This window comes from Chenopodium quinoa, unplaced genomic scaffold (assembly GCF_001683475.1).
Source record: "Chenopodium quinoa cultivar QQ74 unplaced genomic scaffold, ASM168347v1, whole genome shotgun sequence".
Classification (NCBI taxonomy): domain Eukaryota; kingdom Viridiplantae; phylum Streptophyta; class Magnoliopsida; order Caryophyllales; family Amaranthaceae; genus Chenopodium; species Chenopodium quinoa.
The window spans coordinates 4021131-4040225 of record NW_018742770.1 but is presented as its reverse complement, the minus strand read 5'-3'; the positions used below and the strand labels follow the sequence as shown (position 1 = coordinate 4040225).

The 19095-nt window shown below is 35.7% G+C and overlaps 3 protein-coding genes across 6 annotated transcripts; 1 reads left to right on the top strand and 2 right to left on the bottom strand.

Annotated features, from left to right (window-relative positions):
* Positions 1–860: 860 nt before the first annotated feature.
* Positions 861–6374, bottom strand: LOC110724814 (110 kDa U5 small nuclear ribonucleoprotein component CLO). The gene is made up of 11 exons (XM_021904284.1): positions 5606–6374; positions 4836–5046; positions 4310–4378; positions 3031–4224; positions 2684–2782; positions 2438–2596; positions 2263–2348; positions 1965–2163; positions 1778–1888; positions 1340–1546; positions 861–1217 (listed from the first exon to the last, which is right to left on the bottom strand). The coding sequence occupies exons 1-11, from the start codon at positions 6148–6150 to the stop codon at positions 1119–1121; spliced, it is 2979 nt and encodes a 992-aa protein (XP_021759976.1). The 5' UTR covers positions 6151–6374; the 3' UTR covers positions 861–1118.
* Positions 6375–7792: 1418 nt separating this feature from the next.
* Positions 7793–11699, top strand: LOC110724817. 3 transcript variants are annotated; one of them, XR_002512067.1, is made up of 6 exons: positions 7793–8139; positions 8771–8933; positions 9114–9163; positions 9322–9427; positions 9517–9646; positions 11316–11699. XR_002512067.1 is itself a non-coding variant. In XM_021904288.1 (6 exons), exons 2-6 carry the CDS (start codon positions 8823–8825, stop codon positions 11362–11364), a joined length of 375 nt encoding a protein of 124 aa, XP_021759980.1. In that variant the 5' UTR covers positions 7795–8139; positions 8778–8822; the 3' UTR covers positions 11365–11699. The 3 variants fall into 3 exon arrangements, 2 of the variants coding, with proteins under 2 accessions (XP_021759980.1, XP_021759979.1); XM_021904288.1 differs by having other exon boundaries at positions 7795–8139; positions 8778–8933; positions 9517–9575; XM_021904287.1 differs by having other exon boundaries at positions 7797–8139; positions 9517–9575.
* Positions 11700–12609: 910 nt separating this feature from the next.
* On the bottom strand, positions 12610–16060 carry LOC110724816 (transcription factor bHLH91-like). Of its 2 annotated transcripts, XM_021904286.1 has the most exons (4): positions 15398–16060; positions 14105–15119; positions 13306–13776; positions 12610–13092 (listed from the first exon to the last, which is right to left on the bottom strand). In XM_021904286.1, the coding sequence occupies exons 2-4, from the start codon at positions 15065–15067 to the stop codon at positions 12979–12981; spliced, it is 1548 nt and encodes a 515-aa protein (XP_021759978.1). In that variant the 5' UTR covers positions 15068–15119; positions 15398–16060; the 3' UTR covers positions 12610–12978. The 2 variants fall into 2 exon arrangements, with proteins under 2 accessions (XP_021759978.1, XP_021759977.1); XM_021904285.1 differs by having other exon boundaries at positions 14105–16060.
* Between the last annotated feature and the right edge of the window lie 3035 nt (positions 16061–19095).

Sequence of the window (19095 nt, the reverse complement as noted above, 5' to 3'; positions counted from 1 at the left end):
TATTCAGTTTATGGTTGAAAATGCACGTTAAAATTGTCCTTAACTGACCCAGTGGCTACTTATAACTGAAAGACTGAATGAATTCTAAGTCACATAAGGGCCGAAGATGGATTTCCCAGTATAGCTTGTGAAGTGAGGAGTCTGAGGACTTTGAAGAGAGTAAAGTATGACCTTCATGGGGATACATGGTATGTTTAGTTTAGAGGATCAGTTCCATACCATGTATTCAATATCTATTATGGATTCCCTGAATCCCTGCCCTAAAAAAAAAAAATTAATGTGGTCTTTGCTTTGAGAATTAGGCTCTGTTAGGCTCATTTAATTTTGTTTGAAATTATTTTATGAGAACTCATTTTATTTATACCGGAGTTTAAACTTATTTTTTCTGAAATAAGATAAACCGACCATTATTTGTTATGTTGCCAAAAAAGATTAGTATATATCTTAATTAAGTCATAACTCAAAATTTGATGGAGTTTGGACTAAAGAACATGATGTATACAATATTTGTATTTGTGTGAACACTTAATAAATTAAATGTTGGCAACTTGGCAAGGGTGCAAGGGTGATGTTCTTTTCAAATGAAGTGAACTTTTGATGTCCACTTACCAAGTAGAGATCGGTTGGCTTGGCTCGCATAAATTCATAATAGGATCAGTTGGAGCCTTGGAGGAAGTTTTTACAGGCCTACTATTTAGTGGCTCAGACTTCTACTAAGCTGATGATGTCCTGAAGTATGGCATAGGTTAGATGACATACTTTTCAGCAAACCCATACAGCTATATACGGCTAAAAGCCGGGTTCATAAATGAGAAGCAGCTCAGCACAAATGCCGCGTAAACAAAAGGTTTAGATGGAAATTTGAAAATTGGTAAAGAATGATATCATTAGTAGCATTTAGCTTGAAATGAAGTCACCGCAAGCATTTGTTAATTAGATCCTTGTAGAGAAACTATATTCCCAATCGTCGATGTACATATCTCATAATCACTTAGGGATCTAACTTCACTATTCAACAAAAAACAAAATTCATATGCGTGCAGGAGACGTTCTAAATATCAAGACCTGCCAGGAATTCTTTGGTCATGAAGGAAGAAAAAAGAGGGAATATCCACCCTTCACATCATCTGCAGATGAAGATCTGCAGCCTGTTGGGCCAGCTCCACAACCATAGCGTCATCAAAGAACTTCTTGATGCTAACATCCTCACTCATACCCTGCAGGAATAATCATCAATAAGCACAACAGAACAGGTTTGTCTAGTTTCCTTAAAATTAATGTCATAATGTTAAGATCACTTGTTAAGTATCTCACCACAGATAAAAGAAAAGAATCGTACCTTTCTACGCCTTGTTTTCACCATGAACTCTCTTGCAAGGTGCTGTATTGGAGCAGGTTCAAGAGGCCGTAGGACAATGCTCTTGTCTAGGGGATCTCCAGGGACAATAGCCCAATGATCAAACACAGAAGAGCAGAAGGCCTGACCTTGGGTATGATACCTTAAATCTGTCTCAAATCCAAATGACTCTATAACAGGCAAAAATGCCTATAAAGAAAAAGATGACCACAGCGTCAAAACTCAACAATACTAGGCGAATCAACATGCGTGTACAAAAAAGCAAGAAGGTACTTTTTGTGATGTATCAGTTGCTGAATCAAACACCAAAATGAACAATATACAATGGAAAGCATATGCTTATGAGCTTATCACATTTAGCAAGATAAGTTAAATTGCATCAAGAAAAAAAATAAAAATAAAAAATAAAAAAAGACAAACCTTAACAATATACGCTGGGGTTCCTGGTTGTGGAACATCAGCCGTCACATGGCCACGCCTACGAGATAAAACCGTGTAGATCGCAGAAACACAATCTATTGGTGTTTGTATCTGAAAGAGGCACATAAATAAGATCATGGGGGGAAATCAGTCAACTTTATAGTACTAAACAGAAAAATGTAGTCACCTCCACATAATACACTGGCTCCATAAGACGAGGGGTTGCCATAAGGAAAGCTGAATAAGCCACACGACGGGCTGTGGGGATTAATTGTCCAGTACCCCGATGTAGTGGCTCAGGAGCAATCCTAGCATCAACTATCTTGAATTTCACGTTTCTGATTGGTTCATCGCAGAGGGGACCTTCTCGAGCACCCCACTGAAAGCTATATACAAAAGAATGCAAAACTTCAAAAGGAAAGTAGAAGATAGAAAACTGGGGAGGGAGTAGGGGAGGAGGAGAGAATGTAAGAAAAATTGCTTACCCTTGAACAATAGAATCCTTCACAGCACTCAGCAAGTTCTTGTCAACTTCACTAGGAAGTGTGTCATCTAATAATATGTTAGGCCCCTACAGGTAAGATGGCTTTTAGACTAATCACAAAATAACAAAATAAAGCAAAGAATTCTGACATTAAGTATAATTGAGAATGAGCTTACCTGCTTATCTGGACCAAAAGCCCATATAGAACGGGCAGCCAGCAAATCCCATTCATATTTAGTTTGGAAAAAGTCACCTAGCTTCTTTCGAGGCCAATCAATGCTTACGATACCATTCTCGATATCCTCAGCAAGACCCCTCTCTAGTGGCTCTGCAATCTGAAGAGGCCCGGCACAGCAGTAAGCCAGAGTTGTGCACAAAAAGGACCAAATCTTTCAACAACAAAACAAGAATGCAAATCTTACCATAGTGATTTTGTTCTTCTTATTGGGTGTTTCAGCGAAACACTTCATTGATGAAGACTCTACCACTGTTTCACAGAATGAGACAACTGGATCCGCTACCTAACACCAATTGAAAATAGATCAGTTCAGTTGTCAAAAGCAAGATATTGATCAGTCAACACTGTACACAAGAAATTGATTTGGATTCTCCAAAAGCTCAAACGAAATATAAAACACTATCATCAGGAAACCAACCACCCCCCCCCCCCCCCAACACACACAAAAAAAAAAAAAAGAAAAAAAAAAAAAAAAAGAGCAACAAGATTAATTGACATTATAAAAAACAAAAAGGCAGCTGAACAACAGACCTTGACTTCTACTTCAGAATAAAGCTCTCTCAGGTCCTTCATGATAGAATCAAGGTATAACTCCCCAGTGCCCAAAATTGTATGCTCCCCCGATTCCTCAACTTTAGTAATGGCTAGAGGGTAGCTCTTGCTGATTTTTCTAAGACCCTCAACCATTTTTGGTAGTTCACTAGGATTAAGAGGCTCTGTAGCAGTTTTCACCACCGAAAGTGTATTGAACTGTAGAGGGCGGAATATGTATACATCTTCATCATAATCAACATTACAAAGTGTTGCAGTCTTCATGATAGAGGCATCTACACCTTCAATGAGAACCCATGAACCTGGTGGAGCCTTGCTTACAGGGATCCTATAACGAGCCTGGTAAACCCACAACTTTGTTACTTCTTTCACTGTCATATCTTCCTCATCCTCAGGTGAGTACCCTTCTCCTAGTACACGAACAGTCTGGCCTGTTTGGATCGTGCCACTGTACACTCTACCAAAGGCATCAAAAACACTGCAATCTGGTTTAGGATAGAGTTTGGTAATATTAACCATAAGTGGCCCAGATGGATCACAATTTTCCATGGACTTGTAAACCATAGAGTCTTTTGGACCAGTATATATGTGATCGACCTTTCCAGAAGAAGCTTCTTTTCCACAAGGAACGTGCTGAACTAGCATATCAGTGAAGCCTGTTGCTGTACCAAAAACTGAGCTACAGGCAAGTCTTAACAATGGTCGAACATTCAACTTGTAGGCTGCATTCGGAAGTGTAACCCCAAGTTCTGCTAAAGTTGCCTCTACACTCTTTCTATGCTCCCCGATGACTTGACTATATATTTTATACAGTGGCTCTAAGATAAACTGAACAAAAGATCTTTCCCCTCCAGTTGCAGGAGGTTTTCTCTTAAAACTTCTGCTGTCTGGATGGTAGTACATGTCTCCCCACAGACGAGCAGCAAACTTACTTGCATCAAATGGTACCCCATGTAGTTTCACATATAGCTTTGCAAATGATTGCAGAGTGAATGACCATCCAGCTGTTGCACTGGCAAAACAAATGTTCCCTGCTGCTGGATCTATAAGCTGGACATCTCCAGCAGTGGAAGAGGCTGCCGTGATGTGGTTGTTGATGATTTCTAAAGTATGCCTTAGTTTATGATAGGCATCTTTAGGAGGCAATTTAAGCTCTGTTATCAATCTGTCAACCTTCAAGAAAACAAATACAATATAATGTAAAAGTTTATAGCTACGAACATGCTAAAGTAAACTGGGCAGAGAAATGAATACATACCTTATTAATAACAACTACTATCGGAATACGCTCCTGAGTTGCATGCCGAATAGCCCTCTCGGTATTGACCTTAGAAAATATCAAAGAATGAATAATCATAATAATATCACTTAGTACAGGGAACACAAGCAAGAATATAGAATAGAGTCAAGCCCTTATATAACATGATATACTCCACATTAGAAACCAAAAGGCTAAATGCATATAAAGGGAGCTGTAAGGTTGCAACTAATAGCCAGCTACTGTAAGAAAGTACATAATAATAACTCAAACAATTACTTGGTTAACTAACAACAGTTTAGAATTCAAAGTTGTGCCTGACACAATATGACATTTGCCCAAAATCAGCCAAGGTATTATTAAATGTGGAAGTCTAACATTCAAGAGCCCGTTGTTTAAGATGGAATGTCATACCAATGCCCATAAAAATTTCCATAAGATACAGCCCACATCTATCTAAAATGAAATCAATTACATACATTGCAATGAAAAAAAAAAAAAAAAGTTGGCAAGAGAGGGCACTCACCATGACACCTTCAGCTGCATCAACAACCAGAACAGCGCCATCAGCAAGCCTTAGAGCAGCACTCATCTCATCTGAGAAATTCACATGACCCGGGGCATCCATAATATTAATCAAGAATGATTTCGAGTTACTATCCTCAAGAACAAGCGACATTGGCACAGACTTGATTGAAATTCTCCTCTCTTGCTCATCAACCCTCGTATCGGTATACCTACAGAATTCATAAGTATCAACATATGGCCAAAATTGGCTTACATAGAGTAAACTAACAGCTTTCCATATCATAAACTACCTAGCAAGACATTTCTGTTAAGATCAGCACTATCTTTAACCTAAATCAATCTAACTTTACCCTCAATCAACAACCAAACCATCCACATAGAGTACTAGAGTAGTAACTAATATTGTAATCATCATCATTTCATCCTTATTCGAAAACTAATCTAAAATTGAAGATCAAGTCTCTTAGTCTCTATCAGCATAAATGTAGTGTACTAGTATTACAACAAACGAGTCATTGTTTTCGGAAATTCGTGCATATTTTAGCCTATTAGCTACTTTGACACCATTCTTCCTAAGTTTCCATCTTTCCATACCTAAAAATTGCCCAATCAAACAATTAACAATCACCAGTAGCAATTTTCCAATTTCAATCAACCCTAGACCAAACCAATCGTCCGAATAACTCATCAAAAACCCAGAAATCACACAATACAACAAAAATCATGAAATGCAATCAACAAAATAATCAGTAAAATTCAAGAAACTACCTCATATGCCTCTCATTCTTAGTATCAAAAGTAGAAATATGATGAGTCTGCTCAACAAGCATATCCATAAACAGCGTCTTCCCATGATGTAAATGCCCAACAAGCGCAACATTCCTCACCAAATTAGGGTTCGACATAAGACCAAGCATAAACTGAGTCGAAACATAAGTAGACGAATCCTTAACACCAAGCTCAAACTTGAGCGCTTTAACCGGCCTAATAATCGGCTGTTCAAGAGGAAGTTCATCTTCATCTTCAACTAGGGTTTCAACGTCTTCGCCATAAACTTCCTCAGCAGTAGGGTAGTATTTCTTGTCTTCGGCAAGAACAACCTGATTATCGGCCATTTCAGTGTCTTCGACGCCGTGTGAAGCTGTCATCCAGCCGTTGGTGGGTCCGGCGGCGGAGGAAGGAGCTTCGTCGTCGGAAGGGCGTTTGTCGACGTCATCGTCGGAGGGAATGTCGGCGTCGGAATCGTTGTCTTGGTCGGAGTCGATTTCCGGGCCGATGTAGTTGCCGAACTCGTCGTATAAGCTGTCATCCATGGCGGAAGAAGGAGGAGAGAGAAAGTGATGGAGTTTTTTGTCGGGGTGGTGAAATTGTGAGAGAAGTGGAGTGAGGAGGGGGGTATTTGGGGTTTTAGATGAAGGCGGTGCAAATGTTTGTTTTGGGTTGTTTTGGGCGGAGTTGAGATATTTCTATTCTCGTAAATTCTTGTATTAGACTGTCTTTTAACCACGTCTTATGAAATAATCTCGATTTATTTTTATTCTTTAATACATAGTACTCCGTATATTGATAAATTTTTCTCGCATATTAGAGGTATTATTGTCATTTCACCTATTTATTTGTGGGCGTCGTTGTAATTTCAATGCTTCTAGCTAGAAATATGGGGTTGTCTCTTCTCTACTCTCCCATTGTTCAATTGTTGAAGTTGTTTCGGTGATAGAAGCTTTCTAAAGCTTAATCTACCGATTTAGACCGAAACAAATAAAAAGGTAGTTGACTTGCTTACTTATTCAAGTTTTAAAGTCAACTACCTTTCTCTACGCAACCCTGACTCTTTCCCATGTGATTGGGTCTGCAATGGTATTCAAAAGACCGTAGTCGTTTTGAACTTTTCGGGATAACAACGTTGTTAAAAGATTAAAACAAAGACCCAAGACTAAGGTTTTACGTCGTGAAGAACTCTACTTTTTTGTTCGTAACGAGGAAGAGATAGAATGGAGTTCTTCACGAAGTTTAAGACAAAGGAAAAAAGAAGACTTTCTCTACGGCCTCCTCGTTTTGAGTTTGAGTTTGATTCTGCCTCTGCTTCCTTACTCACAGAATCCCAACCGAACAATTCTCATTGCCTTGCTTCCCGCTACGACACCGGTTCTATTCAAACTGCTAACTACTAAATGCATCGAAGGAAAATAGCCTGCAATCTAGTACCTCCTATCCATGATAGTGAGCGATCAATTCGTTATGGTCTGGGCGTGAATTTACTATAGTACAGCAGCGTCACTCGACGCGTTGAAAGAACAGAGCGACCTAAAGCTTAATCTACCTCCATTCTCTCACGACAAACACTATCTTATTGGGATTAATCATTTCCTCTATTTCCATAATTCCATTTCCCTTTTTTTTTAAATATTTTTTGGGGTTTTCTTTGAATTCTGTGGCGGAAGCCACTAGAATACTTAATGTCGGTGGTGAAAATTGTGGTGTTGGGGTCGTTCTTCCTCCCTCCCAATACTTGTATACACTTATGAGGTTTTCATGGCGACTTATAGGGGTGTTTGGCAATTGATTTTTTGTTTAGCTTTTGGCTTTTTAGTTTGGTCAAACAACCAAAAAATATGTTTGGTAGTTGGCTTTTTTGTTGGCTTTTAAGGTGATCTTTTTCGCCAAAAGTTAATAGGAGTAGCTTTTTTCTATTGGTTTTTGGCTTGTTGGTCCATTTTATCACTAATAAGCAGCTAACAACCATAAATAATTTTACCAAACACTTTTGTAAACAGCTGCCTTAAACAACTAACTTTTAAATGTCAATCCATACAACTAATAGTTTTAAGCTAGTAAAATAAGTCAAGCAAACAAGGCAATAGCCATCAGCCATCCGTCGATTGTCAAACAACCCCTATTTGAGAGGCCTTCATGGTTAGTCGCGTGAGAAGATGGAGAGATGAGGGTGGTGACAATGACTGGTTTTGGAGAGAAAAGGGGAAGTAATTAGGGGTGAGCATGGGACGGGTACTCGTACCATTAGTACTAACGGTTCGGGTACGGAACAATCCGGTCGGTCATGGACGGTGAACAGCCCTATACGGAACACGTTATTTTTTCCTCATTTGGCAAAAAAAAATAAAAATAAAAAACAGAGAATTCCAGAAAAAAAAACTGGGAACTCGTTGTTGCCTATGAGCTTAATAATTGAATTGTTGAGCACTTCTTGCAACCTTGATTGAGGTGATTCAGTTCGATTTACGTAACCCTAATCCCTGACATTGCATCTTCTAATCCTCAAGATACCTTATTAAGCGATTGAGGTTGGTACATTCAAATCCAGATCAGTTTGTTGCATTATTCTTGCAATTTGTTTCAATTGTGTTACAAATTCAATGAATAGTTATTTCCCATTTATATTATGATGTAGTTTGCATATTTGGATTTTATGATTGGGTTTTGATTTGATTTATTTCATTTATCTGCAATTACTCTGTTCAATTGATGCTCGTCCAGTTCAGTGGAAATCTTGCTGGGTTGTTTTGCTGCTTTGTGAGTTGTAATTAGTTTTATTGATTTTTTTTGCCATAATTAGCCATTTTGCGGTGAGATCTTTATTGGGTTCCCTTGTTAGATGTCTTAGCAATTGAGGGAATTATTCTGTTTCGTTTTTCTTGGTAATTTGTCATTGGGGTATTTTTGTTGACACGAGTATGTGTCCAAGTATCCGACTTGGCTATGATATGAAGCTACCCATGCCGAGTGTGGAGAATTCGGCATGGGTACTTGAGGTGAATTGAAGAGTCCGAGCAACATTGTAGGCTTGTAGCTGCTGTACTATGTCCCCTTTGATTCATGTAGAAAGACCATTTTGAGTGTATTTTGTCTTCATTTGTTGATATACAAAAAGAAAGGATTCGTAACTGATAACTTACTGCAAATTTGTATGCAAAGTAAGCAGGAAATTGGGAAAGAGCTGCTGTAAGATTGATAGCACTAAAAGGAAATGGCTTGTAATCCTCGAGGCTGTGCTTCCTTGTTCTTGTGGCTTGTTCTTTCTTTGCACATCTTGTATTTTACAACAGCTGTTGATGCCAAATCTGGTCATCGTATTACCGTAAGGCACTTCACATTTCTCGTTCAATTTAAATAGATTATGCCTCTTTAAATGACGTCCGTTGATTGCTGTTTTCTGTATTTTGAAGCAATAAGAGTGAGTGAGTGAGTGACTTTTAATTTGGCAGTTGGAACTCTTGTTTGCATCGCTTGTTTCTCATTCACCTTTTGTAAACAACAGGATGCTGAAATAAGAATGAAGAAAGATGAGTGTTATGCTGACATTGAAAGGTATTCTTGCTTGTATACGTCTTCTTTAGGATTACCTATCCTAACCCATTAAGTACTTTGGATTGGCATCAATTTGCCACTTTTTTGGGGTTACATACTTTATCGGTTTTGATTTACTTATTGATGGAAAATGACTTCTTTCATGAAACTGTTTATAGTGGTCTGTGGGGCTTGGATTGCAAAACTTCGATCATTGCTAAGGAGAACTGTGCTTTGCGATGTCTTTCACCACGGTGTTATGAGCTTGTTTATGAGAGTGATCCGGTAAGGATATTTCCATTCACTTCTGGTCCAATTACTCATTGGTCTGGACTTTCAAAGTTCAAGTGGTTATGGGTTATATTTATTTGCAGCTGGAAGAAGGAGAGAAGGACCTTATCAGGAGTCAAGAGTACAAGTACTGTATGTACAGGTAATTGACCTCACAACAATTGCTTGTACTCTTCTGATACTCAGCATTGCCTGTTCTGAAAACTATTATTGGTATAAGTTTCCTTTGCCTCTTCTGATTTTTTGATGATTGCCTGTCTGAGTTATGTATGATTATGAAGGGCTTTGCATATCTATTTATTTTTCAGACTCCTAACAAGTACAAAGTTGTTAAACCAAATACGGGGTATATATGCTTCCTGAATCCTACTGATCATGAGGCTCTGCTTGCGAACCCCTGTTGCATCTACTTCATTGATTGCACTTCTAATTTCTTCTTTAGCTATTCTACTCTTCATATATGATATAAACTGCATAGCACCTAGACTGTAAGTATATGGTAGAATTTTACTGTAGTCCCCTTGAGTTTGAATTTCTAAGTTTGATGATTTTAGTGGAACACTTCCATGCTAATGGTATGGATTATACCTTGTGCTGGTTATAATTTGAATCAAATACTTTTACTATAGTCCTCTTGAGCTTGAAAATTGTAGTCTAATGCTTCTATTTGACGAGGCCCACTTGCTCAGCTGATATTTTGAAGTTTTATAATTTTCTTTACACACATTTTATTGTAAAATGTACCTTTAGCTAAAAGTAAAATTCTATCCAAAGTTGAAATTTGAATGCAACAATTTTTGGTGTTGATTAATGCAGAGTTGGAAATTCATTCAGAAAGTAGCCAAAGAACTATCTTCATTCTTACTTCAGAGTTTAGAGTACAAATTGCACTATTCAAGTGTCTATTTTAAGTTACATTTTCAAGAGAAAATTGAAAAAGAAAATAAAAATTGACATGACAAATAGTGATAATTTGCATTTTTTTAAAGCACAACGCCACAACAGTGATGTTCAGTTGGTCCAGCCCATGATATAGGAGTCTTCTAGGAATCTAAACTTTGGCTAGTCCTTCTGTATGTACCTCAATGTCAAAAAATAGACAAATATATTGAGACTTATACTTGTTCTAAGGGTACTAATATGCATGTATAGAGACGTGTAGCCTAGCATAGTCTATTGACCATTCACATTGGCACACAAACAGGTGTGTGTTTGTAATTTCTACCATCATGCAGGAAGTAGTTATAATAAGATGATTATAGGCTTATAGTGCACTTGCAGAAATCTGAGCTGGTTCATGGTATCAAAGGCTTCTGCCTTGCTGGATTTTCTTTGATATGTCTTATTAATTGTGTGTAGAATAAGTTCTGTCATCTGATATATTGGTGGCATAGCCGGCATTATCATAGCTACTTATAGCAAGCTGGAAATGAAGTTCTATTCATCAATGACTCAAACTGCACATGATTGCTAACGAAATGCTGAATTAATGTAGTTGTTGTGATACATTCACTAACCTAGTGTTTACTCATTCTAGGTCATAAGGTATAATTTTTATCTGTTAGTGTTAGTGGGTCAATGAAGTGTGTAAATGGCAATTCTGTTGTAAGAAAAGCAATCAATTCAACCACTACACGCATCACCATATCGTATATTTGGGTGGATAAGTGTTGCTTAGGTATTACAAGACTAGGGCAGATAATTCAAGCAGTCGTATGTATAACTGTACTGTTTAATTGAATTCGCCTTTTTGCATCACATGTCATGGGTTCTTTGGTCATGGTTCGCATTAGGGCTCTTATATTACCTCCTTTTTGCATGCTTCCTTTTTTGGGTTATACTACACTGAGCATATCCTTGTATGATTTTTTCTTACACACAGGATATCAACTGGAGAAAGCATTGATGGCATCAAGGGTTCTTTGGGCTAGTCTTCCTACAACTGTAAACTTGTATGCCATGTCAATGTTCTTGGACACAAGTATAACCCGGGAAAAGGAATTCTGCTTGTTCTTCTATTGCCTTTGCTAAAGCAGTTTCATATCAGCTGATGTAGATGTGATGTGACTCTAATTCTTTATCAATTATCGATCTGAGCTGTATTTTTTCTGGTGACTTGTGCATTTTCAACTCTCATGCATAACCTTGGGAGAGTCAGAAATGTAAATGGGATCTTATTCGATCAAATCTCTGTAAACACTTGAACATACCCCATGAACAAATACTGTGATTTGATCTTGAATTGCTGTAACCAGCTTCTTTCAATTAAGCTCGTCATCTATTTATTTTTTCGCTTTTGAATTTTTGTGAAAAGTCATTTCAACAAGATGTTAGATACCAAAATTTCCCGGGAATAGCAAGGGTTAAGACCAAGCAGAAGAACAGAATAATAGAGCAACTACAGGATGGTTAGCTCACGGCAGCCGCATATGTTATCAACTGAGTAGCATCTGGGAGTTTGAGAGTATTGGTACCTTATAATTAAGCTTTTTCTGAAAGGCATGAGCTCAAATTTGTATGAGCTCACTTGCAACTACTCTTGGCACATGAAATGAAACTGATTCAACTTCTTATCTGCCTCTTTTTTTTTTTTTTTTTTTTTTTTTTTACAAATTCAACTTTTAATTTCTACTCTATTCCCGAAAGTGATAATCTCAATCTTTTCGAAAATTAATGCAAACATTTCCCTTGCTTGCAGCTGCCATAGTTTGCTTTGGCTAAGCTTGGACAATTATTGGACATTGTCAAAATTTGGAACTATTTTGATAAATCAAATTATTTTTTAAGCTAGAATCCTTAGGGAATTGATTTTCGCACTCTAAAAATTGATTTCTATTCTCTCTCAATAATTTTGTACTATGCTTAATGTTCTCAAAACTATGAGGAGGTGTGCTAAAATCAACTTTGGAGTGATAACTTCAAAATTATTTTTCAGTGAGCAGTTAAGCACTGAATCTAAACATCTCCCACACATTTTATTTTCATCACCCAAAACTTACATATCATAATTAGCGTTTAGCATTAAAAGTGATGGTAATTTAATCCAAATTCTCAACATAATCTACGCTTAATAGTTTATGAACATATCATAAGTTCATAACCCTATCATTTCCTGATAAGACTAGGCCATTAGCAGGCAACATTAACTATTTACATAATCATTTTCCTGTAAAGATACAAACTATATTATCGTCTTTACTAATTTCTGATAGTAATTTTACATCATCGGATTCAGACTGCATGCAATGCAGCTTAATTTTCCCTTACATGTGCATGAATGTGATCATCATTCATAGTCATACACACATATCAGATATCACAAAGGAGATTAAGAGAGAGATATCGTTAGCGCAATTATGCTAAGAAACTGTTAACTGGACCTTGTGTATATATAATCCATTAATTAAGCCAAGTAGTACCTAATCAACACGATTACTAAATACTACAGTAATTACTTGATCATGTTAACAAAGCAGCAACTATTAAATTGGTTAGATATGAGTAAACTACAGTTAAACTGTTGTTCTTAATCACTAATTAATAAGCTAAAAACTAGTAGTGGGTGCAACAGCAACAGAAGCAGCAGCATACTGTCTTTCCACAACTTCTATCAGCTTGTTTGCTATTGCACTTGCATACACTGATGACCCTTCACATATCTGCCATCAAATCAACCAACAAACGATTTAATCAATAATAAATCACATTAATCAACAAAACTAAACCGATAATTAAATCAAACTTGTTCCTTGGTACGTGTAATTTGATATTGAATACGGAGCATATGTAACTCCGTATATATATTATGTAAAGATATATTTTGTGTAATTAAGTTACGTGTAAACGTATATTCTATGATAATTAATGATCACCTTGGAGTTGAAAAGATAACTGTAATAGTCCCCAACATGGCCTCCAGCAACATGGCGTAAATCCAACTGAAGCTCATCAAGTGTCCTAGACACAAACAACAAGCAATTGATCTTCTTACGCTGCACAAGCTTAATGGTAACATCATCATCCACGATTCGAACATCGACTTCCGTGTCCTTACACTTCCTCTGGATCCACGAGCTTCGGAGCTGGATGGCGGCCGATCCATTAAACTCCTCGTCCGGATCGGGTTTCACCGCGGCCGGTCCATCGACACCGTTACTGTTGTGGTCCCCACCACCAGTACTAGTAGTACCACCAGCTGGGGTGTCCTGATGCTCAGTTTTATGCCTCTTCAACCTCTCCTTTGACATCCTTTTTTTCTCAACCAAGAGTTTTAGCTCTCCCACTGTTCTTCTCAGCTCATTTATGTGGTTTATTGCATCCCAAACTATTGATGCTCTGTCCCCCTTCATGCATATCAACAAATTAAACAATTTAAAATAAATCGGGCCGGAATAAATATTATTGCAAATCAAGTTCCGCTAATACTTTTGGGAAAAGAGTTCAAAGAAACATATTCAGAATTACCCAACTCAAACACATTAAATCATAACTACTCAAAAATTGCACTAGAAAGTTCATTATAAAAAGCATATATTATAATTATGATGATAATTATATCATTCCCAACTCCAAACTCATAAACACATAAGAACTTAAAATTGCACTACAAAGTTCATAATAAAAAAGCATATATTATAATTATAAAAAGCATATATTATAATTAAATCATACCTTGGTTTGATTAGGAACAAGGCTCCTAAGATGCTGATACTTGTCATTAAAGTTTTGCCTTCTTTGTCTTTCAGTAACAAAATTCTTAGGGCATTTACCCCCATTAACATCACCTTTACTAAACTCAAAAACACCATTTCCATGAATATGATGATCTCCATCTTGGTAAATCCCATTAATAGTATTCCCTTCACCATCATCCAACCCACCAAACAAACTAGATGAACTTCCATTTCCAATAATCCCATAAGTCCCTCTTCCGGTATTATACCCGCCGCCGTGTGGCAGCGTCTGATGAAACATCAAATCCCTCAAAAGAGGGGAAGGTTGAGGGGGCAAGTTAAGGTGAAATAAAGGGTCATAAGAAAAGGCAGCAGCAGCCGCAGCGGCTGCGGCTGCTGCTGTTGATGGATCATAGGATATGGTAGATGATCCAGACCCAGATGGATTATCCACCATCATAGGTGGATTAAGATCACCTAAAAAGCCTAAAGCCGAACCCGAAGGCGGTGGAGGGGACGAGGGCTTCCCAAAGGATAATGAGGTGGTGTTGGTGGTAGAGGATGTAAAAGAACATCTAGGTAAGTGAAGAAGTGTAAGAAGATCAGTTGTTGGTTGTAAATTTTCATCAAAATGAGTAAACCCATTACCAATTTCATGGGTTAAATTAGTGGGACCCCATGAATTTGGATCATGATCATTAGGATAACAGTTTGGTAACATTGGTAAATGGGTAGTAGTAGTACTAGTACTGAACCCATTATTGTTATTCCCAAGATTAGGGTTTTGGAATTCCATTGAGGAATCAGATTCCTGGGTTTGGTGATTATGATTGTTTGTTTCATGGGAAATAAACCCATTAACAGAAGGAATAGCAGTTGCAGCTGCTGATTCAGGGATGTTGTTTGGGTCAAAACAAGCAGCAGCAGCAGCAGTAGCAGCTTCTGTTGTCTGATCATACATTTTATTTTTCTCTCTCCTCCTGCAAATTTCCTTTATTTGTGGGCCTATGTCTCTGCACAAGATCAGTTGATTCTTTGTTTTTAACAACAACAAAAATAAAATGATTTTATCATTGGGGATCGTGATAAGACAAATGTTTTAACGATACTGGCTCAAGGCCGATAAAAAAAAAAATCATTAAGTACTTGATTAGAAAAAGATTAGGGAAGTTGGGAGGGGAGGAAAGCATGAGGGTGTATTACAATTAGAAAGTGTAATTACTATAAATGGAAATATACATTAACATTTTTATTGTAATAAAATTTTATGGGGTGTTAATAATTTGCTTACCTTTTATGGATTGAATGTATGAGAGAAAATGAAGGATTGAAATTTTAGGAGAGAGAAAGATAAGGGTTTTGTCTTGGTGTTAAGAAGAGGGATATGAAGGAGAAGGTAAGGGTATGTTTATATATACTTGGTAAATTGGGGAATATAAGGGTTTTTTCTTTCTTGTTATTCTTTTGATATTTTTGGGTGTTTGGTTGGTTGGACTTCTATTGGGTACAAATTTTTAGTTAGTCTTAAAGAATAAAAGGTAAAAATTATTACAAGTAAATGTTTTGACTTCTTCATAATTCAATGGTAAGGATTTTGGTCTTACCATAAGGTTGGATTATTGTCTAGAAATTGTACTATTCGTAGAAATAATTAGGTCATATAATTAACTCTAGTACTTACTCTACTCCGTACATGATTATTGTCTAGAAAACTATTAAAAGTACAATCAATTAAACTTGATATTTAAGCTGAACTCATTATATATCACGTTTGATTTTATAAAAAAAAAAAAAAAAAGTGTAAAAGTTTTGTTTCTAAGCTTAATTGATTTTATTGAAATTAAATGAAAATATAAAAGAATCATTTAATTTAATGCTGAGCTTAAGAAATTCCTTATCTTTTATAGAGTAGCAATTTCTAAAAATTGGACACTTTTAATTATGATTATTACTCACTCCGTACTAGATTTAGTTAGTGTATTACACATTGTTACACCACTTTAAAGATTTATTTTACGAAAAATTACTTATTTTATCATTATTAGTGACAATCAGATATGAGTATGTTTTTCTTCTATGACTTGTAATATGTTTTCATGAGGTTGAAAATTTGAGGTGGCCTGGTCATCATATATGATCCATCGTGTCTTAAAAGGTTTGGTTTCTCATTAATGTTTTTGTTACATTATTTTTAGTTACATTGAGGATCAAGGAAATTAAATGAGAATTACAGTCACGTGAGATTTCTAGTTAATACTTCGTATAAGGGCAAGTTCTCTTCAGTATATAATTTTCAATTCAGTTCAGTTCAGTCTAATTCTGCTTCAATCAGTTCAGTTTAGCTCAGTTTCGTTCCTAATTTTCTTCTCTCATAAACATTTCATTTCAGTTCAGTCCATTTCAACTCATCTCAGTTTAGTAAATCAGAACATGCCAGTCTTAATTAGTAGGCATATAAGTTTCACTCAAGAATCACTAATTTATTGCTCCATATTATTTCGAAAAAATTAAATATAATTTACCACCCCATATTATATTATATTATGGGACATAGTTACTCATACATGAATACATATATGATATATGGATTATTGTAGGGAATAAGTTATCTATTTCCATAATCTATATCATACATATTAACATATGCATGTAATACGACAAAAGATATATAAAAAACATATACAAGTAAATAAATTGATGATCTAGGATGTGGTTGACAAAATTATAATTTAGCTAAAAAATCAGAAGGTAGTTGAAATTATAAACTAATTTGAAAAATCAGCTGGAAGTTAGTTAAATGTTAAGAAAATGGTAGCTAAAGAAAATTAACAGTACAAAAATTTAAGAAAAACAATATTAATTGGAATGTCCATAATTAGAAGATGAAAAGCTAGAAATTAATCAAAATTTTGCACTCACTAGATGAAATGAAAAGCTAGCTTAGCTAAATTAGATATTGCGAGGTGGCTGAAAGGTGCATGAACAACTTTCCCTTTCATGTGAAAAGCTAGATTAAATTTTTGTAAAATAAATTAAAATATGTTGACATACTTACAATTATTTTATATTTCGAAGATTCATAAAATAAAAAATATATAATGCTGATCCGATTGTAATATTCGTTTGATTAGGAAGTTGATTGGAATTTAGTGAAGTGCAATTGTCATGCCTTTACATTTTCTCTCGGGGGTTTCCGATTTTTAGGATCGAAAATGGTCAAATTTTTTATGACTCCAAAAAAAATAATGCAATGGAGTTGTTCATATTGGACAAAAAAAAAAAAAAAAAAAAAAAAAGAAAAAAGTAGACAATAACAAAATGGCAAAAGCTAACGAACACCCCGGGGGTGTTGGATAAGCTAGGTAAAAGTAAAAAGATTAAATTAAAATAAAAATTAAATAAAACTGATTGACGCGTGATTTTGTCATATTTTTCCAAATTAATATCATTTTAGGCAATATTTTAAATGCTTATCCATGCCCCGGGGGCGTTCGTTAGCACAATCCTAACAAAATTATAAGCTCGAGGAGCTGCCTTTACATTATTGTTGATTGATTTTCAGATGAAACCTATTCAAAGGTTTAGAAAGATTATCATGTACACCGTATATCCATGAGTAATTTGTTCTCATTTTGATAATTGTTTTTCATTTAATCATTAAATGAAGACTAAAAACTAACCTTGAGTTAGTTGTGTGTACGGTACACTCAAGTATACCAATACTTTTTTTTTTGACACTCGAGTATACCAATACTTGATTGATAGAGAATTAGAGAGTTATCTAACTTTATACTTGTATCTATTATTTTTTATTAATTATATATAGAATCGTTACTAATGATAATTTTCCATAGTTAGAGTTGCGGGTAACTTACCCTTTTCAATAAAGATTGGGAATGTTTGAGAATAAATTTGTAGATAATCTTGTAACTACACCAACTAATTAACGTAATTTGAGAACCAATAATCGAAGTATTTTTGCCTGTCTAATAGGATACCAAGTATAATAAGCAAAGTAGCTGGTTGACATTTCCTCCACAAACAGTTTTATGATTCACGAGAGAGATGCATGCATATCTCTATTTTTATTTTTATTTTTATTTTTTAAAAAAAATTACCCTGTTGATTATGACATGCTCAAGCTAAAGGCGTGTTCGGCGCTAGCTTTTGAGTAGCTTTTAAATAGCTTTTAGTGGTTTGACCAAGTCAAACCACTATTCAACAAAAAAAGTGAGTGTTTGGCAAAGTAATGGTTCAAGTAGCTTTTAGTGGTGGAGGTAGCTTTTATTAAAAGCTAGGATTATTAGTTTTTGAAGTTAGAGGTAGCTTTTGAAGTAGCTTTTGAAAATTTAATGTATAGTTTTAAAATTAAAATATTGATTCTTAAATGTAACAGCTAGTCAACCACTACTTTACCGAACAATCATACCTAAATTATCTTTTTTCACAGCTAGCAGCTTGTTGACAGCTAACAGCTATCTCCACAGCTCACAGCTATCTCCACAGCTACAGCTACCTTCACAGCTACATTTTGCCCGAACATGCCCTAAGACTATCATTCTTTTAATTTGTATTAGTGACTTATGGTGAGCGTTGTATGTATTTACCTGATTTTAACTTATTTGGATATATATGAATTACATCAACTTAAGAATAAACCTTTGATATCCCTGATTTTCGCTTATTATTTGATCACATATAAACTTATTATTATTAGACCTTATTACAACTATATAAGTTGTAAATTGAACTTGGATGTCCCTTATTTGAACTTACTTTTCATGATGAATTACCAAGGCTTATTAATTTTCAAATGAATCCTAAATTTAGGGAAAATAAAGTGAATTGAATGTGACTTAAACGTGTTATTTAAGTAACTTATTCAATAAATAGGTTGGATAAGAAGCTTCAACCCGTTGATTATCAAGCCAAATACAATTCGAAAGGGATTGAAACTTAACCACCTAGAACTAAGCCCTGAATACGAAT